We start from the raw sequence: 23,165 nt of genomic DNA, 5'->3' as shown, positions 1-23,165 counted from the left end.
AAAGTCTGTAAGATAAAACCCAAAACATTCACAGTGTATTCAGAGAGGAAGCCTTTGGGGACGAGGGACTAAGTTCTCCTACATACGACACACCCATTCATGGTGAAAGGAACAAAAAGGAAAGAAAAGTTTTGATTGTTTTTCTGTGATGAAGAGGCCAAAATCTGAACTGTGGAAAAAGAGGAGGAGACACAAGTATTGCAGACAAAGAGACCTGGCGGAGAACTTCACTGTTGTTGAAACCAAATCATTTATACAGTAAGAAAAGACATGAATACATCAGTTCATCCCAGAACTATTAAATTGTGCTCATCTCACAACATATCTAAAGATATTTGTATTTTCTGCAAACAATTTACTGAAACACACTAATAATTATAGAGGTGAGAGTTCATCGCAAATCATTCAGGTTATTATAGATTATTTGTTAGTTTATGATTTGGAGCATTTGTTTGTCTTTCCTCCCGACACCGAGCTGTTGGATCAGAACATTGCCTTCTTCCACTGCTTCTTCTTGGACCTCGAGTCGATGATCACCTGCGACTGACGCTTGAGTGCCTCTCGTGAGATGATGTCACCCTCGTCCTCCTCACTCTCGTCCTCTGCGACACAAAACAGTGAAATAAAGACAAACTGAGACTCTGTGTGTGTGTGTGTGTGTGTGTGTGTGTGTGTGTGTGTGTGTGTGTGTGTGTGTGTGTGTGTGTGTGTGTGTTACAGCTCACCGTCGTTGGAGAAGTCCAGCGTCGGATCCTCGGGTATTCTGACTCGGGTGTTGTACTCTGGCAGTTTTCCCTCAATCTTGAAAAAAAACTGCTCAGAAAAACATAAAGTCACACAAAGCAAACAGTTAAAGACTCCCACCAGGAAAACATATATATATATATATATATATTTTTTTTTATTTTATTTTATTTATTTATTTATTTATTTTAATATAATTAATCCTGAAAGTCCCAATTTCCATTACATCTGCTTTTTTTGTGGGTCTTTTCATGCTGAAAGTGTGATTTTGGAATCTTAGTCTGTTGATTTTGTTGCTGGACCTTTAAAGTTTTAACTGGATTTCACTTCTATCTACAATTTCTCAATGAAAAGGAAGTTAAATTAACTTTAGACCACTTTAAGAATTTTAATTTTTGAAACAACTACAGAATCTATAATACAACCCACTAACATTTATTTGATCAGTTTTATCATGTCAGAAATGGTCAACCTAGTGTTGAGATGTTTGTGTGTATCTACAGATGATCAGGCTGACCTCACATTTCTCCTTTCAGGTAACGATTGAATAAAGACGACAATCAAGCAAATTTCTACAGAACCCATCAAGCAAACGAGGCTGTTTCTTTTGGAGATGTTCCCAAACACTTTCTCTGTGGTCGGTGAGTCGTGCTGACCATGTGAACCTTCTGTGTACAGTGTGATTCATCTAATGGTCTCCCCCACTCCTGGAACTCAAACTGTACGAAAAACCTACTGCATACATTTACAGGGATTTCCTCTGCAAATGAAAATCCCTTCTACATCCCATCCAGAACCAGAACCTGTATTTTAAACCCCCGCAACGCCGCCTGAGAGTTCGTAGAGCTTTTAAATCTCACCTCCTCTTCCTCCATCTCCTTCATAATAGCAGCATGATCCTTCCCTAGAAGCTCGTCGTACAGTATCTGTAGTTTCAGCTCACACTGGGTCATCAGCTCCAAAACGGACTGATCAGAGTCTGGAAGCACTTCAGGAACTGTGCCCTCACTCTGGAAGGAGAAAGGAAGAAGCTGTCAACAGAAACATTGAGGAAAAAAGGAATGAAACCCAAAGATTGGTTTTGAAGGAGGAAAAGAACATTTCTAGATATCAGGAATGAGAAGGAACGGAGAAGTGCTCCTCTGAGGTTGTGTAATCTGTGTTTACCAGTGGGATGTGTTGCAGTTTGTCTGCCAGATGCTCCACTCCGGCTCGAACGGTACAGATGGTTTTAGAAAGCCAATTCAGGCGCTTTTTGGCTGCGTCACACGTCTGCTGCTGAGCCTGCAGCTGCTGTTCACGCTCCTCCAGCATCTGCTGGTCGCTAATGAAAACCAGCAGAGGAAGAGGAGAAGCTTGAGAATAAGCTCTCGTTCGTGAGCCTCCATTTATATGTGTTTGGATGCTGGTTGGACGCTGGCCAGCTCAGTGCGTCAGAAGGGAAGTCAATTCAATGATGCCAACATTTGAACACCATTTAAATGTGCAAAAGAGAGGAGGAGGAGGGAGAAACAGAAATCACTCACACAAGCATACGGACACACAGACACGTTAAACTGAAACTTCTATATGGTCCTCCAAGTACGCATCAGGACGGTCGCTGTCTCATTCAGGGGTCACATGTGAGTCTCACCTGGAGAGTTGGGCCTCCCCGGAGTACTTCATCTCCTCAAACTGCTGCTTCAGGAGCTCCTTCTGCTCCTTCAGCTGCAGCAGCACCTCCTCATTCGCCGCCTTCAGCTTCTCCAGATGTTGGTGCATCTCCTTCTGAGAGATGAAGCGCTCTGCTATCTCCTGCACACAAAACACACGATAAACAGCAGCCACACTTCAGTACGGTAACAGGTGCAGTCCTCTCACACGCTGAGCTACCTCGATGTTTGTGACCGCGGTGGCCTCCTTGATGCGTCTGAAGGCCTCCTCGAAGGTGGAAATGGCTTTCTCCTCTTCGCCTGCCATCCTGGTGGTGCTGTGCTGGGCCTCGCTGCTCAGCTCATCCGGCTGCGTCGTGGATCTCTGGGCCTGCGGGAAGTTTACAACCGCTCCAAAATGTGAACATTACTCACGTTCACTCGAAACCTCGCTTTGAATCAATTCAGATGAGATTCTGTGGAGGCGAGTGAGAAGGCGTCGCACGTCTCATGTACAACCGATGTGTCCCAGAAGGATTGTCCAAAAATACGAGCCCAGTTTTTAGACACTCCTTCCTTCCCTTTTCTAAACCTGCTGACTACTTCTGAGAAACCGTAGGACAGGCGACCAAAAGGAGGAAGAGGATCAAACTAAAACTATATCCCCAAAATGACTTTCTTCCACTCTATGTGTGACCGTTATGTATCTCACCCTTTTATCGATTTTGTCACCCTGAGCTTTGCGCTCCTCGACCTTTTTCCTGTAACTTGCTATGATGTGCTCTCTCTCTTTACGCTCCTTGTACAGCAGCTCCTCCTGCTGCTGTAACTCGGCCTGAGGAGGAGAAACAAGGGAAGATGGGTGGGAAACAAAACGTGAGTCTGACAGCAGATTTTTTTTCCCTGTAATTTAAACCATGTTGGAGGCATTATGTGGACAGACATGACACCCTCACTCAAATACTGTCTCCATATTGTAGAGGGATAAAGTAGGCTAATGTTTCTGTATGAGATCATCAAGAATGCGTGTTGTGAACTCATGGCCGAGGAGGCTGCAGGTCACCTTCAAAGCTTCCTTGGAGAGCTGAGCATTGTTGTTCATGGCCTGCAGGTGGTGAAGCTCCTCTCTGCACTTCAGGATTTCTGCCTCCAGAATGTCCATCTGACCCTGGAAAGTCAGACTCTCGTCCTGGAGCGGTGAAAAGGTGGAAAAGAGAGCGAGAACAGGAAATATGGAGTGAGAGAGGTTGCTGTGATCGAGGATTTACATTCTAATCTGAACAATATATGCACTAGCACGATAACATTTCAAATTAAAACTGCTTGCAGTGATATTTGGGACCTCGCAGCTTCCCGACTTACGATACGGTGGTCAACACTGCTGCCTCTCAGTAAAAGGTTTGGGGGTTTGATTCCCCCTTCTGTAACGATTTTTTTTTTTTTTAAATCGTACTATAGCATGTCGTCCAAATTATGAAAAAAAAAGTTATACTACAGCAAAAAGTGACCTAAAAGTCATTTTTGTGTCACTTTTTGGACGACATGCTATAATATGACTTTTATATCATATTTTGGACAACATGCCATAGTATGACATTTGGGTCACTTTTTGGCCGCCACGCCACGGGCACACCGATCGACGAAAATTAATTCTTATGATAACTTTTAATCCCAAACATGTTAAGAGGGCACAGACTAAATTTCAAGTCGGTCCAACAAAATCTGAAGGAGGAGTTTGTTAAAGTGCAACATGTGCGAATCGCCAAAAATGGCGACTAAATTAAAAATGGCAGACTTCCTGTTGAGTTGACGTAATGGTGCAATGTAACTTTTTTGTACGTCTAGGTGTGATACACATGTCCACCGAATTTCGAAAGTGGGCCACGCCCACTCGCAACTCCACTAAAATATGAAATTTTTCGCCGGGAGAGACGGGTGTACCAACTTTCAGGAGTTTTTGAATACGATAAAGCCTCCGAAGATGCAGTTGTTTACGGAGAATCATAATAATCGCTTGGATAACAATAGAGCTTCCGCACCATTGGTGCTCGGGCCCTAAAAAAAAGAGAAAATGTAATGGTGCAATCCTTAAGATTTTTATGTCAGTATTTATGTTTTTTTTTAATTATCCGAATTAGAAATTCAATGCATTCACATCCTGTAATCACCTTTATATAATGGTATTTTACATTGTTAGAAGCAGAATCCACCTTCTCCTGCCCTGGATTCAAAGTGCCAACACACACATCAGCTTCTCTTCTGGTGTATTTCTGACAAAAGTGGCTCCTCAGGGAGTGTTGGCAGATCTATTTACTGCAATTGCTGTTGCCACGGTAACCACACGAGTCTCCACATAGGTACAAAAAAAAAAAAAAGTGTTTTTTTTTAAGTGTGCCTGCAGGCTGGATGTCCACCATAAGAAATATCTGTGGTGTGAAGGTATAAGTGTGTGAGTGGAGCAAAGCAGCATGTGGAGCCAAACAGGCCCAAACAAAAAAAAAAAAAAATAAACATGTGCATGTGGGACGAACCTGCAACTGACTTTTGAGTCCCAGATAGTTAGCCATGATCTTCTCAGCCTCCTTGCACTTAAACTGGGTTTTCTCCAAGCTGTTCTCCAGCGCACGCAGACGCTGGACACACACACACACACACACACACACACACACACACACACACACACACACACACACACACACACACACACACACCTCATTGGTCACACAGCTGTTTATCTCCGTGTCCACTTGTCTGTCAGTATATGTTTGATATCTTCAGGACTCAGGTGGGTAACTACCATGGCATTCTCCTCTTTTTTGCGTGTGCGAGCATCAGCAGACGCTGCTCCGCTGCTGCGACCGGGATTCGTCCTCTGGTACTCGATCTTCAGCTCTCTGAGGTGGCGCTGGTGGGTCTGCGTCGTGTGTTTCAGGGCGTTGAGACGCTTCGCCCTGGACAGCACCCTCTGGTCCAGAGTTGTGAGGGCCGCCTGAGAGAAAAGGCAGTGACACAGACAAGGAGAGATGCATCCTTGCAAGTAGTCTGAAATTATTATTATTATTATTATTAATGACACTAGAAAGTTAAAATAGACTGGAAATATTTGGTTGTTGTTTTTTTTATATATCAAAAACAGTTGAGCTATGTTTATTAAACCGCTCACTTTTCCTGACATGTTGCGGTACACATCCTTCTCCAGGCCTCTGTCGTGAAATGCCGTTTTGATGATGTCTTCATCACCCTAAGAGACGCCAAAGTGGACGAGGTTGTAACTGCGATGTTTAAAGTCTTTTGATTGAGATAAATGAGGACACAAAAATAAAAGAGCAGAGAGAGAGAGAGGGGGGGGGGGACAACACGTGACCTACAGCATTAGCTTCATACAGGTTCTTGTACAGCTTCTTGGTCTCCTGCCTCAGCTGGCGGATGGACTCTCTGTTGTTCTTCATGGTGGTCTGAGAACTCTCATAGTACGCAGTTCTGTCGCCCTCTAGTGGACACATCCAGTCACCACACCGATATGAACACCACAGCAGGCGACTCCGCCATCATTTGCTAATGTTTGCCGTGCAAAGTCTTCTATTCAATTTATGTAACGTCAATGGAAAGTTTAGTTAAAATTTTAAAAAATAAAAAAGTGACGTAGCTGCTGATCACGTCATCTATCAGTGAATCACAGCGACGTCCTTTAAGCATGAACTGATAACAACCTCACTTTCATACAAACTCACCCAGGAGCTGGATTTTCCGCTGCAGCTCCGCTATCTGCTCGTGCAGCGGAGGTTTAATCGTGTCGGCGCTGAATGCCATTTTGTGTGCTGCGTCACTATCGCACACAATCAACGAATAAAAACCAGAAACAACGGCACCATCCCGCTTCAGCCCGACCGAGGACGTCTGCTCGGCCGCAGTGTTGCCTAGCAACATGTACACATGGGCCACAGTGTTGCCTAGCAACATGTACACGTGGGCCCAGCAGCTGTCTGGAAGCAAACTGCACAGATCTCTATAACATCACTTTTCATGAAAACTATGATAACGTGGAAAACAACGTTTGTTTGTAGTTAAGAAATAAAGTTTTGTGGTGAAAAATAACTAAATACATTTAGTCAATGACACAATGCTCAGGCCCTCGGTGTCAAATAAAGCTTTTAATCTCCTGCAGTTTAACTTAATTCAATTCAATTCAATTTTATTTATACAGTGCCAAATCACAACATAGGTTATTTCATGGCACAGTTTTAGTTTAGCAACTTTTAATTGGTAAATGAATTTCAAACAATGTACAATAACTAAGTTAAACTGATAAAGCACAGCTTTACTCCATCTGCTATAAACTGGACCCTTCAAAAGCTTTTATACAAACTGTATGACAGTGTAAGATCCAAAAAATATCAAAATGCACAAAGACATCGAAAGCATTAATTCTTAAGGCACACTGTCGTTTAAATTAACTACATTTATCATCTGTAACTCCTGTATTCCTTCTGTAATAACAATCAGCCTTGTAAGTACATGTCATTTGTAACAAAATACAAAAGTATGAGTAATATCACAGAAAACAAAAAATAATCCCATTTGACAGCAAGACACAAACATACTGTACATCAAAAGAAATGGCACTGTTATGTACACACACATGCTGTGACTCAGTCCACAGATTTGGGCTCTTCATTGTGCGTCTTCAGCACATTGAGCAGACTCTGTGGCATGAAATACGGCCGCTCTGATGATCCGTCGTTGCGCTCCAGGTCCTCCACTGTGACACGGACAGAGACAGTTGAGTAACAACACTTTTTTTTCCTGCAGCATGTCAACACTGAACTAGTGATTTAATTTGATCGTATTTACGCATTATCTGTCTGAGGGATCATGACGATTAAAGTGGGAAAAGGTGGAGATAAGAAGCACATTTATGTTACAGAAAATGCTTTAATTTGTCTGAATTTTGTTTTCCTTTTATATCTGCAAATACCAGCCCAATTTGAGATTACTCAACGCCTTAAAAAAAAAAGCTCCACCAGGGCTACAGAGGACATTATAAAACTGTTATCAAAAACATCCTTCATGATAAGTTGATTTAATTTGTAAAATTGTTGGAGAAAACTTTGACATGAAAACTCACCTGCTTCCAAACAACCTTGAGAGTCGCGTGTTTACCCATAACAGAACTACCACCATTAAATACAATCACCTTTAATTAGAGATTTACATCCAATAAACATGGAATGTCATCAGTAGTTTTAGTGAAAAAAACAAAAACAAATCAACTTTCCACAATTAGACAAAGGAGAAGAAAAAGTTACAAAAAGCATCCAGAGACTTACTTAGATTGTTAGTTGCGAGCATTCAGAAGGCCAAAGTCAATATACCATGCAGCACTTAAGAGAGAGAGAGAGAGAAAGAGAGACAAGGAGGAGGAGAGGGAGGTGGAGGGGACGGGTGGGGTGTGAGGGTGGGGGTGGGGGTCCGTCCAGAGTCTGAGAGGTCATGACGGCTGCATCATTCATGGCGACACAATCACAGCACTTACAGTACGCCAATCCGAAATACCAAGGCAAGTAGGTGGCAATACAATATGTGGGATCCCGTCTTGTGTTCGGATCTCTACGAGACTGAAGCCCAAAAAATACATAATAGTCGGTACACTACTGTATACACACGAGTTCCATAGGAAAACACCAAAACAAAAAACAGATCCATTATCCATACAGTATCTATCAAATATGTCTGTAACGTTTTGGCGTCAGCTGGTATTATTGTAAACAGTGAAGGAGATTCACCATCGGTTGACATGTTGTGACTGTAAACATGGTGCTTGAGTGGGTCTGTAGTGCATCCGGTCAACAGGATTAAGACAACAAATATTAGTGACAGTAATCAGGCACAGGTTCAACACTCACAATGTTTTCTACAGATCTTCACGATATAAAAAAACCAACACTGTTCTAAAACCAACACGAGAGAGCGTTTTTTTTTTTTTTCGTTTTTTTTTGTTTTTTCTCCAAGCTACAGAGATGCACTGGGCTTTTTGACCTGCTTCGACCTTCACGTCGACCTTTCTCCGACCTCACTCCGCTTCACATTGCAAGGCGATCTGAAATGTTAGCTTGTCGTATGCCGTACATTGAACAGGTCCATGTCACAAAGTTGTAGATACACATCTTTCATTCGTTATGCTGTATGAGGTTTACGGAGCCTCACTTGATTTAAAACATCTACTCCTGTGGTGCAGTCGGAGGGTTATCTTCCTTTTTCTCGGCCTTTTCATCTCTCTCCTCTTTCTCTGCCTCCACGGCTGCAGCCGACGCCTCCTCCATCTTTTCCTCCGTTTTCAACTCCTGCTTTTCTTCTGCCTCCTTCACCTCCGGTTCTTCTTTCTTTTCGGTCTCCTCGGCCCGACCGACACTCGGCTCCTCCGTCTTCTCCGTCTTCTCCTCTTTCGGCTCTTCGGCATCCGTCTTGTTCTGCAGAGGCTTCTCCTCGTCGTTGTCCTGCTTCACCACCACCTGCTGTTTCAGCTGGATCTCTCCGTCCTCCTGCTGCTGAAGAGGCGTCTCCTCCTCGAGTTTCACCTCGTCCACTTGTTTGTCGGCGTCCACCGGCTCGACGCCGTCGCGATCTTCCTCCGGCCTCTTCGTCTTGGAGAGGATCTCGTGCAGCTCGGGGGACATGAAGTAGGGCCTCTCGGAGGAGCCGTCATTTCTCTCCAAGTCTTCGCCTTTTGAGCATAGGGCGGGGGGGTCGTATTTTTGATTCGGGTTAATGGAAAATCAAGGGGAAAACATAACAGAGAGGGAATGTGTGGAAATAAAAGTGAAGTGAAATTAATGGGAGAAACGAGACAAAAGAGAATAAGAGTCAGAAACACGGCAGGAAGAAGAAGAAACCAGCAGCTCGGCCGCAGACACTTTCATGGCAGCTCGTAAACAGGAAGAAGGGAGGAGACCCGGCTGTCTACTGAATGAAAAATTACTCACAGAAGCAGAGGAAGAGTGTGTCCACACACATGGCGTACACGCTGAAGAAGCCATGGGCGATGAGGTAGGATCCCACTACCACTGTCTACGAGGACAAAGGCACATATGTCATCAAATGCTCACAGGTGAGCTCAAAGCTGAGGATCAAATCACATAAATATAACTGTTCCCACCAGTATTGGCACCCAGTAGTAGTTGAGAGATGGTGCAGCCTCCTCGACAGCTTTGATTCTCCCAGAGAAGAAGAAGAAAGAGAAAATCCCTAAACAAAGGAAAAAACAAAAGTGAATTAGTGGATTTAAACTTGGAAGCCAGACAGTGTTCAGATCTATAAATAAAAAACCTCCCTTACCAACAATTCCAACAATAAGGAGCTTCCCAAGAAACAGCAGGAAGTCAGTCACTTTGTCTAAAACAGCCACCCTGGGATGAAATGGGGACAGAGCAGAATATGAGAGTGCATCAAGTTAAAGTGGGCTAAAAATAGTTGTGTATCAGCTAAAAACTAATATAGTCAATAAATGTCTCTTCATAAGGAAATCCTACCTGACAATGTTCCTCATAAGAAGGAAGAAGGCATCTCGAGCCGAGGAACAGAAGCTTTTTCCATAGATTGCAATCTGAGGAAAAAAAAGGAAAAAAGAGAAAGACAATTGAACCTCTTTTAAAGCTGACAAGACAGAACATGTGGCAAGTTGTCAATATCCAGTTACGAGCACTCACCATGATGTAAGCATTTCTGTTCAGGAACTTGATGCATTTCTCCAGACACCAGAAGCAGCACTTCATGCACCTCAGCAGGAATTTTGCAAACTTGTTCTGAGCGCCTGAAGGACAGAAGCAGGAAGGAAGATGAGAGAACCGAGATTCACAGTTTTACACGTACACAACCACAATCTTTGATAAAGCAATAAATACTCCTGACATAAGGACCGTAATCTTCATGTTCAGTTATTTTGTTCCTTCCTTTTAAACCCGACAAAAAACAACAACACGAGTTTCACGTGCAAAAACTCAGTTCATATGTGAAACGTGTTTTTCTTATGGGAAATGTGGATTCGGAAAGTTTTTTTTTGTGAAGTTCATGAAAACTTTTTCACAAATGTTCCCATGTTATCATATGTGGCAACATGGGGTAAACATGTGTCATACATGTAATCACATGTGTCTCGTGGAAAATTTGGGAAACAAACATGTTTTTTTCTACAAGGGAAAGAGTTGGGTTCACAAAATATTAAGAACATCTCTTAGTATATAACCCACCACAGTTTAGCAGCAACACAAACTACAGTCTCCAAAATGACCATTCAAATAAATCAACACATCCAATTCAATACAAATTTTACATAATAATCCTTATGAAGGATTATAGTGAATTATGAATTCTTATTCATCTGTCAGTAGTTTTAATGTTGTGGCTAATCGGCGTATATTATAATGATAAACAGTCAACACCCAGGTGCATTTAGTTCAAGCATGACATCATCTGACCTTTTAACTTGTGATCCAGGTACTCCAGGAGGACCCTGATGACCTGGACCAGAGACAGGATCAGAGAGCCAAACGCCAAGGAGCCGGTGTGGTATCTGTTTGGGAGGAGGAAACAGACTGTGAGCATCACACACTCACTGCCCGGTCACACGGGTGGAGCGACCCCCCCCACTGACTGGAGATAATAACCCTCTTCCTTCAAAATCCTGCCAGCTTTGTGCACCTGCTGCAATAAACTGCACAATCTACTACATATAGTAGCAGAGAATATTCCATTCATTGTACAATAAAGTCCAGTTACACACACACATATAAAGAATCTGTATTAAAAGTCTGTTGTCCAACCTGAGTGCCCGTCCCAGAGAGGAGAAAATGGGGTAGGCCGGGATGTCCTCGGGCTTCTTGAAGGCCCAGTAATACGAGGCGAAGGCCCCCGACAGAGTGACCTGGCCCATGGCCGTCACGAAGTTGGCGCACCAGAAGAAGAGGAAGACGTTGTAGAACTGGAACAAGATGAGGTATTTGTGGTAGATCGTCTCACCGCCGTAGAAGGCGAACAGACACTCTGCGTCCGGACACTCAGCTAAAACATTGGAGGTGTTGAATGTCTGCAGAGAGACGGAGGAAAAGAGACAAACTGTGAGATCACTGGAGATTTAGTTTTCACACGTTGATCTGTGATGATGTCCAAATAAAACGCAACACAGTTAAACTCTCTTTATGGGTTTCTTCCCCTTAAAGCATCAAATATTTTAATTTGTCACCTAAAACACATCTTTAGAGAGTTCATTTCATGCGACGGTGACATTTTGAGACATACCTTTGGGTTGCAGGTGTTTCGTGAGAAATTACAGATGGAGTTGTTGAACACTTTGTACACCTGCTCATTAGATGTGGACAAAAAGCTGGTCGGAGCGGTCAAGGAGACGACAAGTGGAGGAGGTCTTTGAAAAGGTCACAAAATGCTCCACCTGCTACAGTGAGTGTGTTACATTTTCACATATCTTATTTTCATATCCTGGTTTGTGTCTCATCCTGACTTTGATCAGGATACTTTATTTATTGTATTTACAGTTAAAGATGGTCATTCATATCCCCGTTTACATGATCTTTAATTTCTCACTTCTCTTCTTTGATCATTTCAGACAAATGAAAGGATACACAGCAGTGATGGCCCAGTAGGCGATCACCACAGCCAGGAGGGTGAAGGTGAGCAGTGGGTAGAGCAACGCTGACATGATGTGGCCGACAGCTCTGAGAAAGAAAAACAGCCATCGTGGACATCATGTGAACAAGTTTAGATATAAAAGTTTAGGTTTCTCTCTCTTACAGTGATGTTCAAGTTGAATCCCGACCGATACTCGACTTTTCGAGAAAGATACCGACGTTAGAGAGCAAAAGACATTTTGGCTGTAAAACCAAAACAATGTGCTAAAGGACTCTAAAATGCTTCATAGATTTGAGGGATAAAGTAATATTCTGGAATAAACGAGCGGGCCAGACTGACCTGCTGGCCTCTTTGATGAGGGCGATGGCAATCAGGATCCTCTTCCTGAGGAAGATGAGGAGCAGGATGATGATGACCTCCACGATAATCAGGATGATCACTGCATGACAGTGAACGCAGCACATTAACAGGATCCATCAACACCTCACACAGAGTCACATATCACCGGGGGAAAGTGCAGTTTGTGCTTACTGAAGGCCAGCCAGGTCTGTTTGACCTGCAGGTAGACAGAGAAGTCCGTCTGCAGGCCCAGATCACGGATGGTGACGTCGGCGCCGGGCTGTTCATTCAGACTGGCATACTCCATGTAGCAGTGGAAAACACCTGAAAGGAGTCCCGTTTATTGACACGTCAATGAAAGCGGAGGAGACTGCGGCTTCGTCGTCGTCAGAAGCTGTAAGGACTTTACCATATCCGATGACGAGGATGACCAGAATAATCATGATCCAGATCATGATGCCAGCCAGGAACCGCAGCAGGACGATGAAGACCATGCTGACGAGCATGGCTATCACCAGACCGCTGGGGAGGACGGACGCACCAAACATGTTATAGAGCAGCGATTAGACAGTCCAGCATCACATCTGACAGTCCACTAGCAGGCAGCAGTGTGACACACGTCACACCGGACTTTCACCCCAGAAACTCAAGTTCGAGTCCAAAAAAAGAAGAAGTGATGTTGACTCCTTTAAATAAATCTTTTTTTCTAGCCAAGCAGTTTTGTCTTCCTAGACGTGACCACATGGTTTCTCACACCCAAGGAAAGAGAAACTGGGACACCGACGCGCCGTCTTCTGACTGGTGTGTTACCCGGTTTGGTGTGATACCAAGTTGGATCAGATGATTGATGTCACGCATTTTTTCTGGTTTCACATCATCAGTTAGTTAAACTCAGCTTTAAACATTCAGATGCTTTTTCAGATACCACATAAAAACATTTTAAGCCATTCTAACTATGTGTGTCCAAACCAGTTAAAAGAGTCAACTTTGAACCAAGTTTGAACCAGTTCATTGTTGTCTAGTGTTGTACTTGAGGTGTCATATTCATCACTCGATCTGTCGCTGAAACAGTCGAGCAGACTTACAGCAATATCCAGTGCCAAGACTGAGTGTAGTCCTCGAAGATTCTCATGGCGACCTGACGAGCTTCGACAACCACATTAGACTTCCTGCAACAACAAGAAAAGAGGTTCAAAACAATCATCATAACAATGGTAGATATTATGTGGAGCCTCGATACTCTTTCGGAGAAGTCACAATTGGTAATATGTAACTGAACACATTAAAAACTAAAAGATATATACAGAGGTTAAAACTGCATATAACAGTGTTTTACACTATTTTAACCTCCTTGAGTTTGTTTTTTGTCTTTTTTACTTTTTCATTGTGGTTGTGTGATAACTGAGAAGCCTGTACAGCTGCTGGCTGAGACAATAACTGGTGGCTGAACCAGCTGTTTCCTCCTGATTTACCTTTAGCCAGGAGACATTTTTTTAAATCATATATTACACTGAATACTGCTGCAGCATCACTGTGTGACCTCTTGTAACAGTAACTAAAGAATTTACTCCGTTTATTAGTTGTCTGACAAACTTTTTGTCAGTAAATTAAGAAAACAAGTTTAACTGTTACCAACTGAAATAATTAGCATACATAAATTTATGTGCGTAAATAAAAACAGAATCTGTTTTCAATGTTAACTGAATGGAATTACAGCAGAAATGTTTAATTTGGAACTTGTCATGGATCAAAAAAACATTTCCAACTCATTCTGGTAATAATTTATACCATGCTTGAAATTAACTTGACAAATGCCATTTGACTTGAACCAGCCCTGGGATGCTGCAGCTGTAACACTACACCGTAACAGGAAGTACACCTCATAACTCATAACAAACAGAGAGTAATGCACACTGCTGCAGTGGGAGGACGCCGGCAGAAGAGAAACGCTGACATAAAGATCCTTCAAGGTGAAAACAAACAGAGCAAAGTCATCAGGCTGCAACAAACATACATCCGCCTACAGAGCCGAGTCCTTTATAGAGCCAAAAGTCACTGTGGTGAGATCGGAGGAGGATGTGCATGATGTGTGACATCTCAACAGCACTTCCTGAAGGGCTGAAAGTCAGGATAGCTTTTTATAAATCTATTCAAGACAAATATCCACTTTTAAACTGCTTGTCGTCACACCTGCAGGTATTTTGTTGACAATGATAATCAACCAATTCATAAAACTAGCAACGCAAAAAATGAATTTCCCATCATACATTTTATAAAAATGTTGATTTATCTAAATAATTTCTCACATTTAATGAGATTGTTTTTTGTTTTTTTGTGATTTACAGAATTATGAATATGTGAAACGATTTCCGGCTGTTTAATGTAAATGACTCACTTCGATGCCTCCAGCAGATCGGTGGCATTGACACTGACGCCCATCCCGCCGTCCAATGTGGTCTCGTTGCCCACCACCACCACGCCGCCTTTCATCGTCTCCAGGGCAGGAAGGCAGCGGCGTGTGACTGTGAAAGGGGATGAGTTTTATTAGTTTCAGGGTTGTACAGAAAGAACAGATCAACAGACACAGAAAAATGAAGTGAGTTCAGGGAATCGGGGTCTCACTTACAGGCTTTACTGGGGATCAGCATCGCAGGACACAAGCCCTCCCGCAGGATCTCAGGAGGACTCTGAAATCACGTAAAACCACCTTGAATGAAGGTTTCCATCAAATTGTACATTTCACACGTATAGAACGTAAATAATATAAATATTTGAATGTTTACCAATTTGGTAAAGTCCACTCCGTCCTTGCAGTACTTGCTGTAGTATTCATGGTCCTCTGTGTTGCCTAACTTGGCTTTCACCAACGTCAGATGCCGTCCGGGACAGCTCTCCACACACAACTGGACACATGATCACATACAGTCCTGACAGTTAACTCGGTGGTTTGAATGGGCAGAAATAATCACAGGACGACTGTGGATGTTGTTTTTCCGACCTGCGTGGTGGGACACTGGAACTCCAGCAGCACCAGAGGACTGGCACACTTCAGGATGTTGAAGTAGAACAGAAAAGGTTTCTTCCTGTTGTGTGACAGTGAAAACGAAGCTATTATCACTCCTGTATTGTACCGTGCGGTTGTTCATGTCGTCGGGTGACTTACGCCAGAGGTGTCCCGGCCTGTCCGCAGAACTGCCCCCGACTGTCTGTGGGATAAATCACTTTTCTGGGGTCACCCTGAGACCACGCTGCAGAAAGAAGAAGAAAAAAACAAAAACCATGACATTAAAATCACACTCCAACAGTCTCTTAATGACGGAGGCATGAAATAGAAAATGTACAGGCCGGGAAAGCAGACAGACAAAGTGCTCTGTCTGAAATATGTAAACAGTTTCCAACCTTGAGAACACACACTCGGTGTTGTACCAGAGTTATACTCAGTGAAAGCCCACGGAAAATAAATCTTCAGTTCACCAAAAAGATTTTAGGTGATTACTGAGTGTGTTTCTGAATTTCTTTTATGCAGGTTTTTCCAGTAAATGTACAGTGTATCTTCTTTATTGATCGGCATTTTTATTTATTATTTATGTTGTATATTGTTAATCTATAAGGAATAAATATTGTAACTAGTGTCTATAACATACGCACATGTCGATGTCCGCGATGTGCTACACGGTGACTGAACCCACCTGGCTTCATTTTTTTAAAGAAATGAAAGTGAAGAAACGACCATATTTGGAGGAGAGGGAGGGGCGAGGGGCGGATCTGACCGAGAACCGAGGACACTCTGCCCGCCCACCTTTACCAGAAACCTGACTGCACCCCAGGCGTGTCAATCAAACCAGGCACACCCCCTTTCTTTGAGGTCTACTATCCAATTATCTTAAGGATTATTTTCAGAAGGAACATTGACCCCAAGTAATGTATTTAGCTTGTGACACCACAATGAGTTGTGGAAAAAAAATGTTAACCTTTCATTTCATGTCAGGAGTTTACGCTTTTTGAATAGGAGTTAACTGAAGTGAGAGGTGCGGATAACAACTGCGGATGCAGCCCCTAGTGGCTCTCTGTGGTATTACACTTGCACGGTGGCTTTTACTTTTTCGACCCAAAGACTGCGTCCAGTTTTAGGTAAAGCCTTCATCTTAGGGAACATAAAGTATAAAGTATGTTTTTTGGAAACACGTTGGTAACTGATGACAAACTCAGACATCATCCTGATTACAGCAAATATGTACAGAGATTAATTCATGTACTAATTCTAAATGCATAAATAAAAGATAGTATAGCTGTTGTAGTGACTGAGGATCAATCTTACCGAGGATACCCACAGAAAAGTAGCCCAACAAGGCCAAGATGAAGAAAATACAGCAGAGGATGTCTGTGCAGCCCCTGAGAGAGGAGGAGAGACAACATGTTGTTATCAGTGTCTGCTAGTTACTGCAGGAGGCAACAACCAAGCAGCGATTAAAACAGACGTCTCACCTGTTCTGGATCGGACCTTTGAAGTTCGGGTCAAACTTCCTGGCCTCCCCTGGAGGACAAACAGACACAACATACTGGATTATGCCTCAGGATATAAAATGAATTTCAAACGTTTGCCTTTAAGGGTAGTTCAACAAAAACCTGTGGTTTCATTTTAATGACTCTTTCAGCTGATCGAGAACCACTTGTGATTGAAAACCCCTGAACCAAAAGTGCTGAAATCAATGTCACAATATTAAGGAATATTTTTATAATACTGACAAACACAATATGGTCAAATTATAAAACCATCAAACTAATTTTAGTGTTGCTTGTTATAGCAGATAAACAGTTTTTTGTTTTGTTTTGATTTGGAGAACTGAATTTTGATAGAGGGATAAAATAGTATGTTTGTAACATCATAACATACCCACACTTCAAGTTAATATTAAATAATAAGTAATAATTTTTTGGCCTTGCTGTTGACCAGTAAATAAAATATTTCGGAAACTCTACATACTTTAAAATGTCACTGTTCAATAGTCAATGAATCAATTTGCAGAAAAAAACAATAAATAACTGGCAACCTTTTTCAAAAAATAAACAAACAAACAAAAATATGCCACATTCCTGAGCTGCTGTTTCTCAATTGGGAATATTTTGTATTGTTTAAAATGATAATAAATGGAGTATCTTTGAGTTTTGGACCTTTGATTGTACAAAACAAGCAACTTATTGGGCATTTCTGACATTTTATAGATCAAATGATTCGTCACTTTCGAAAGTGACAATAACAGTAAGCTGGACCCCTTTTGTAAATAGAGTAAGGACAGATATATATAAAGAAGCTTTTGGGCTATAAGGTGCCAAGTCAGGCATATAAATGTTTATACACGATTGGAACGAACTATTAAAAGGTACTAAAATTAAAAGCAAAACATCTTGTTCAAAAGTCAGCTGTCTGGTGTTGTCGGGGTAAAGCAATGTATGACCACAACATCTGTTTAATGGGATAATTTCCTCTTTCTACAGTCAGCACATTTCATATACATCTTTACATAATGTTATTTGTTTCCAGTCCTTTTGCAGATCATTTAAAATAAAACATATTTTAACAGTAGTGTACAACAATACCAAGAAGGTAGTATGTGTGAGCACTTCAGTGTGCATACTGAAGAGTGACTTCATTTATTGACAAAGACTTTCTTCCCAACAAAAAGGATTCTTCTGCCTGACTGTCGTGCCTAGCAACCCACAAAATGGCTCCCCGGTGACGGGTGGGAACTCCCCGTGGACGTCACCGGCCGCCATGGAAACGCCTCAGACACGGCACGAGGAGAGACATCACACACGAAACATACTCGTGAACTCATCCTTTAAAATATGAACTCAGCCGGGTGAAGAATTCATCACAATCTCCTCGACTTACTGAACATCCTCTTGCGAAACAACAAGACGCCAGAACCAGCACACATCCTGTCTTATTGCTGTGAGCGTCGGCCACACCCTTCACAACCACTCATCATATTCAACTGCTCTGTGCACACGAGTCCGGCTCCATGGTGTAACTGCAGGGTGTTTATGGACAATATGTCTGCTCATACACACACACACACACACACACACACACACACACACACGTATATTCTGCCCACAGTGCCGACACAAATGAAAGGCTTCACTTTACAGAGGTACAATGTGACGACAGCAGTCCATTAAGCATCATAATTAATTAACCGTGAGCAACTTAGAGCCATGTGACCAGCTTGATTCAAATCAAACAAGATTATTATTATTTATCATAAAAAAAAATAATTACCTATTCTTTCAAATTTTGTCATTCTGTCGTCGTTTCTTTCTCGGTCTGTGTTGCGTTCGGTTTTATAGATTCCTCTCAGTTTGCTGCGTGTTGTTGATGTTTTTATATTTTAAGTCTCCTCCCTGCACGAGGTTCTGCCACCTACTCCGACCTTTAACTTCCTCCTTTCTGGTGTTATTTAAAGGCTCTCATTGGTCCCTCCGGGGCTCCTCAACGCAATCACAGCTGCACTGACGGGGGAGTAAAGAGAGAGGATCTCAAAATGAACAGACAGAGAGGAACTGCTGTTGCCAAAATTAACTAAAGACTAAAAATGCGAAAGTTTGATCCGTGTCACAGGAGGCAGAGTTTGTTCTCTGAAATTAAAACAGTCTTTAACTGCAGCATCATAACAGTTATTACAGGCTTCAACTCAAGCAACTGAATCATTATGAAACTGAACTCTCACCTCCAAAAGATATCTCAACCACAACAGGGCACTGAACTCAACGCTTTAAGAAATAAAGAAAACGCTTTTTAACCTGTATAAGATTAATTGCCTCTCGATGTTTCCTTCACTTCCTGTTTCGACTTTAAACCACGTTTTCCAGCTTGTTACGGCATTTCGACAGCACACACCCCCTCCAAGTGCTTTCACTTTGAACAATGGACAAAGATTTCTGAAAATGTTTTCATGCATTGTTAGGACAATGATTTGTTTATGATGCGGCGTGCGTGTCTGACACATGTACATCTGAGATAAGGCCGTCCTACGCGCTCTCCGGTGGCACATGACCACCTCCGAGTCACAGGGTGCCATAGTATGAAATACAATACCAACTATTGACCACATCTATCACATAGAGCGAGCCATTTCTGGTAACTCTTGAGAATCTGTATTGTTAGCGCCCAACAGACTTGGAGTTTTGAGAACATTTTGAGAAAAGCTCTTGTTTGCTTTCTTATTGAGAGTACAAGAACATCAACGCTGCTGTGATATTTCTGTGTTAAATTTGGAGATACGACCAAGAGATGGGTAGTTTAAGTTTTTGTTTTTTTGGTGTCTACTCTCAGCAAGAACTTAAATAAATGTACGACTGTCTTGTTCATTTTCTATCAATATCACAGTATCAGCCTAGTTAAAGTTTAGTGATACACATACGCCTGGCAAAGATGAGCCACTCATTGGTGTTCGGCTTTGCAACAAAATCCCTGAAGTTGATGTCAAAAAATGCTCACTGAAACGCAGATATTAGAGTTGAAGTGCCTCATAATAAACATTTAGAGCCACTAACGCGCCACTGAAGTGCCATTAAACCGCAGCAGAAGATAACGTCACTAGAAGAGCGCCTGTCGAACATGAAAAGGAGGAAGAAACATGTGGAAATATTGACGCAAATAAGACTTTTCTTTCAGTTTCTGTTTTTATACAGTTGAATTGACGCAATTATGTTCATGTTTATGCTCAAACCAGAAAACTGGTGAATAACTGTAATGTATGAAAAATGAAAGGTTGACTTTGAAAAGAAATGAAATGTTTAAAAGGAAATGTCTATGATATAAATTTGTTTATATAGTATAGTGTCATATAGCTCTCGCAAAGACAACTATAGTATAAATTTGCACCATGAAAGAAGAGCTGCATAAAATAACTCGACTGCAGTTGGAAACATTTTTACTGATTGCATTTCTATTAAAACTGTGAAAAGGTTTGCTGGTGTCTCCCTGCCGTCACTTTACGTGTCCATTTCCTCTTCCTCTCCAGAGAAGAGGGTAAACACTGAGAGAGATTTTCCACCAGCCTTTCATTTGTGGCACCATCTGTGAATACGAGACGGAGCTCCATTAGGAGGAGAAACCGGCTGCTCTTTGCCATAAAACAATCTCTGATTGTCCCTGAAAAGCATTCCAGCAGATTTGTTCTCATTGTTGTTGTGTACGAGCTGCCAAATATTTTGTAAATGCTCTTGTTGTTTTTTATGTAATTAGCCAATTTAATATGGTAGTAGTTCACTGGTATCTACCATGTAGATACTTTAAGTTTTTTTAATTTTATTTTTAAAGGTGCAAATGTTGCAGACGTATTCTTCCTGATTGGAGTATCTCGGGTTCCTGCAGCTCATTAAACACCTCTTCAGAGCCCAGAGGATGAAAAAAACCCACAGGGCCTTCCAGAGTCTCTGTTCTGGTCCATAAGGAGTTAAAAACATCTGCCAATAATCCAACCTATACTCATCTCATGAGTATTTAGTGGAACCTTAAAATATTCTTTTAAATAAATGACTGAAATGTAAATGCTAAAACTGGAGTAAGTGTGTGTGTGTGTGTGTGTGTGTGTGTGTGTGTGTGTGTGTGTGTGTGTGTGTTAAAGGTAGTGATGATGTCATGACTGATGTGATTCACTAATGGGCCCTGCAGGGTTATTAGATGAATCTTTTTCCCTGCCTACTTTAATGGGTTAGCATCCACTGTGGTTGTGCACGTTTGTGTGCACACGCACCGACTGTACATGCAATGAGATAGCGTGACTATATTTAGTCTCCTGCGCTCTTCTTCCTGACGATCTCATCTTTCCAATAGGTGCGTTTAGATGAGGATGATTAATTGATTAACTGTGACTATGGTACAGAACAGAAGTGTGTATTTCTGCTCCGCTGCTGTTACAACTTCAACAAAACTCCCCTTTTACAGACACTAATGAGGTCATTGGCCTCCATACTCTTTAAAGTCAACAAGAAAACACATTAAAGTCACTTTTTAAAAGGGCTAAATAAAACTTCACAGCCGCTGGCTCACATCTCTGTCCTCCTCAGTGGCTGCTCGGCTAATGAAAGCAACGGTTTGTCTGATTTCCCCCCAAACCAGCAGCTAAAAGTCCAAATCAGTGATCATGATGAATCATTCAGCTGCGGTGTCTGACATGCAACGTATGTGACGATGCATCTGAGCATGTGCCAGCTTAATATCGACCGGGAGCTTTCTGACTGCGTCTGCTGAGTGGGAAGAGCAGACGAGGTTGAACACGGTCCAGGTGGTGCAGGCGGTGCAGGCGGTGCAGGCTGCAGCTCGCCCGCCCGCCCAGACTGGAGAAAATGAAGCAACGAGGACAACTCACAGGTCCAACTCTGCTAGTCAAAGCTGTTGCTTAAGAATACCGGTGCGCTGGAAGTTTTATTGTACCTTTGTATCATATAAACCTTTATCTCCAGTTTAAAAGGGGCAGTGGGTTTTGACCTTTTAAAGGGGAGGGTGGGGGGGGAGGGGTCGAGGAAAAAGAGCTGTTTACATGGTAAGAAGAAAGCCACAAGGAAATGCACGGCAGGATCGACTGGTGAGGATGTTGCACTTAACATTTTAACCGAGCTCTGTCAAACAAGGCAGAAGCAAGGCAGCGTTGGCGGTTGTCTTCCCTGTGAAATACCAGCACGAAGACCGCGGCCACCAAATGACCACCCTCTCATGTACCGACGCCGACGCGGGGTATTAAAGCAAGAATAACACTGGTTATGAAAACTTCATGACTCAACAGTCCATACGAACAACAACCCGGCTCAGACACAAGAAGACAACGCCAGGCTGCTGTGGGCAGGGGGGGGGGGGGGGGGGGGGGGGGGGGGGGGGGGGGGAGAAAATGTGTGTGACACATCATTATCAGCAGTGAGTCATTGGTTTGACTTATATAGGAAATACATTTTCCACATTATGTGCATGCAAAGAAAATCCATTTGACAAAGACAATTAACATTTGTGAAGCCCATGTGTTTCTGTGTTTGTGAGGAGGAATTTGCATCTGTGAATGAAAGGACCACATGTCAACACACAAAAACACCAAATGCTTTTTCAGCCCGGGGGGGACACAATAAATCAAATATACCATCCATGCATATTGGGCTCTCTTCCATCTTTCTGGCCTGTTTTTTTTGTTTGTTTTCCTTGAGTACAAAATGACCTAAATATGAAATATATTCTAAGTCTATCAAAACAAGGCTCATTTTGAGCAATCTAATTGTCTTTATCAGCCTGTTTAATTAGGTTAATTAATAACTAGGTTAAGTTTTGGTTTAATTTGGAGCTGTATTTCGTCGGTAATATAAGCTACAACTAAGAAAACACAACCACCCATTTACAGCGTGTGGTCTTCATTCACTTAGTCTGGTAAAATAAATGATTAAAAACAACTTAAAAGACATTTTCAGATATTAAAGATGATGACGTCATGTGGAAAAGCAAGCCGGTCTGCGGAGGAAGAGGATGCCTCCTGATCTGCATGAGGCCATGAGGTCCACACCCATCTTTCCGTTGCAGTCATTGTTTCGATTTCTTCGATCGTTTGGAGAAAAATAAAATATCGGGGCAGAAAAGCAGAAGCACGAAGGCGCTCTTACCGTATTTGGGGTCCGGGTTTTTCTCCTCCAGCTCCATTCTCGCTCACTGCTCGGCTCGTCGCAGCTGATCAGACTTCAGACAGGACAGTTACCATGGAAATGTCGAGGCGGAAAAAAAAAACGTCAATAACTAGTGACCAACCGCTCCAGTGAGGGGGGGGGGGG

At 42.4% G+C, this 23,165-nt stretch overlaps 2 protein-coding genes across 6 annotated transcripts; both read right to left on the bottom strand.

The window, feature by feature from the left end:
- Positions 1-231: 231 nt before the first annotated feature.
- Positions 232-6,264, bottom strand: odad3 (outer dynein arm docking complex subunit 3). Of its 3 annotated transcripts, XM_069165959.1 has the most exons (13): positions 6,107-6,264; positions 5,744-5,865; positions 5,539-5,616; positions 5,173-5,364; positions 4,907-5,008; positions 3,439-3,564; positions 3,088-3,210; positions 2,617-2,766; positions 2,378-2,538; positions 1,912-2,068; positions 1,605-1,754; positions 726-813; positions 232-602 (listed from the first exon to the last, which is right to left on the bottom strand). In XM_069165959.1, the coding sequence occupies exons 1-13, from the start codon at positions 6,183-6,185 to the stop codon at positions 484-486; spliced, it is 1,647 nt and encodes a 548-aa protein (XP_069022060.1). In that variant the 5' UTR covers positions 6,186-6,264; the 3' UTR covers positions 232-483. The 3 variants fall into 3 exon arrangements, with proteins under 3 accessions (XP_069022060.1, XP_069022061.1, XP_069022062.1); XM_069165960.1 differs by lacking the exon at positions 5,744-5,865 and having other exon boundaries at positions 6,107-6,195; XM_069165961.1 differs by lacking the exon at positions 5,744-5,865 and having other exon boundaries at positions 5,539-5,663; positions 6,107-6,191.
- A 242-nt stretch (positions 6,265-6,506) lies between these two features.
- slc44a2 (solute carrier family 44 member 2 (CTL2 blood group)) lies at positions 6,507-23,139 on the bottom strand. Of its 3 annotated transcripts, none has more exons than XM_069165859.1 (22): positions 23,001-23,139; positions 16,839-16,887; positions 16,672-16,745; positions 15,517-15,601; positions 15,352-15,436; positions 15,137-15,256; positions 14,980-15,040; positions 14,749-14,875; positions 13,439-13,522; positions 12,763-12,875; positions 12,546-12,677; positions 12,354-12,453; positions 12,008-12,100; positions 11,667-11,751; positions 11,192-11,454; positions 10,847-10,941; positions 10,079-10,182; positions 9,902-9,975; positions 9,708-9,778; positions 9,529-9,617; positions 9,356-9,440; positions 6,507-7,134 (listed from the first exon to the last, which is right to left on the bottom strand). In XM_069165859.1, exons 1-22 carry the CDS (start codon positions 23,035-23,037, stop codon positions 7,025-7,027), a joined length of 2,136 nt encoding a protein of 711 aa, XP_069021960.1. In that variant the 5' UTR covers positions 23,038-23,139; the 3' UTR covers positions 6,507-7,024. The 3 variants fall into 3 exon arrangements, with proteins under 3 accessions (XP_069021960.1, XP_069021958.1, XP_069021959.1); XM_069165857.1 differs by lacking the exon at positions 6,507-7,134 and adding an exon at positions 7,556-9,096 and having other exon boundaries at positions 23,001-23,138; XM_069165858.1 differs by lacking the exons at positions 6,507-7,134; positions 23,001-23,139 and adding exons at positions 7,556-9,096; positions 18,637-18,781.
- Positions 23,140-23,165: the final 26 nt, after the last annotated feature.

This window comes from Embiotoca jacksoni, unplaced genomic scaffold, assembly GCF_022577435.1.
Source record: "Embiotoca jacksoni isolate LCO1_2020_lvr unplaced genomic scaffold, fEmbJac1.0.p SCAF_36, whole genome shotgun sequence".
Lineage (NCBI taxonomy): Eukaryota > Metazoa > Chordata > Actinopteri > Embiotocidae > Embiotoca > Embiotoca jacksoni.
This window is presented reverse-complemented; position numbering and strand designations above follow the sequence as displayed.

Coding starts and splice junctions, on each gene's coding strand:
- slc44a2 (XM_069165857.1), bottom strand. CDS start 23,037: ATGGAGCTGGAGGAGAAAAACCCGGACCCCAAATACG. Junction 10,942..11,191: donor TCTCTGGGACGGGCACTCAG/GTTGGACAACAG, acceptor CCTCCCAAACAG/ATACCACACCGGCTCCTTGG. Junction 9,976..10,078: donor ACAGAAATGCTTACATCATG/GTGAGTGCTCGT, acceptor TTTTTTCCTCAG/ATTGCAATCTATGGAAAAAG.
- odad3 (XM_069165959.1), bottom strand. CDS start 6,185: ATGGCATTCAGCGCCGACACGATTAAACCTCCGCTGCACGAGCAGATA. Junction 5,365..5,538: donor ACCGCAACATGTCAGGAAAA/GTGAGCGGTTTA, acceptor CTTTTCTCTCAG/GCGGCCCTCACAACTCTGGA. Junction 2,069..2,377: donor GGGGAGGCCCAACTCTCCAG/GTGAGACTCACA, acceptor GGTTTTCATTAG/CGACCAGCAGATGCTGGAGG.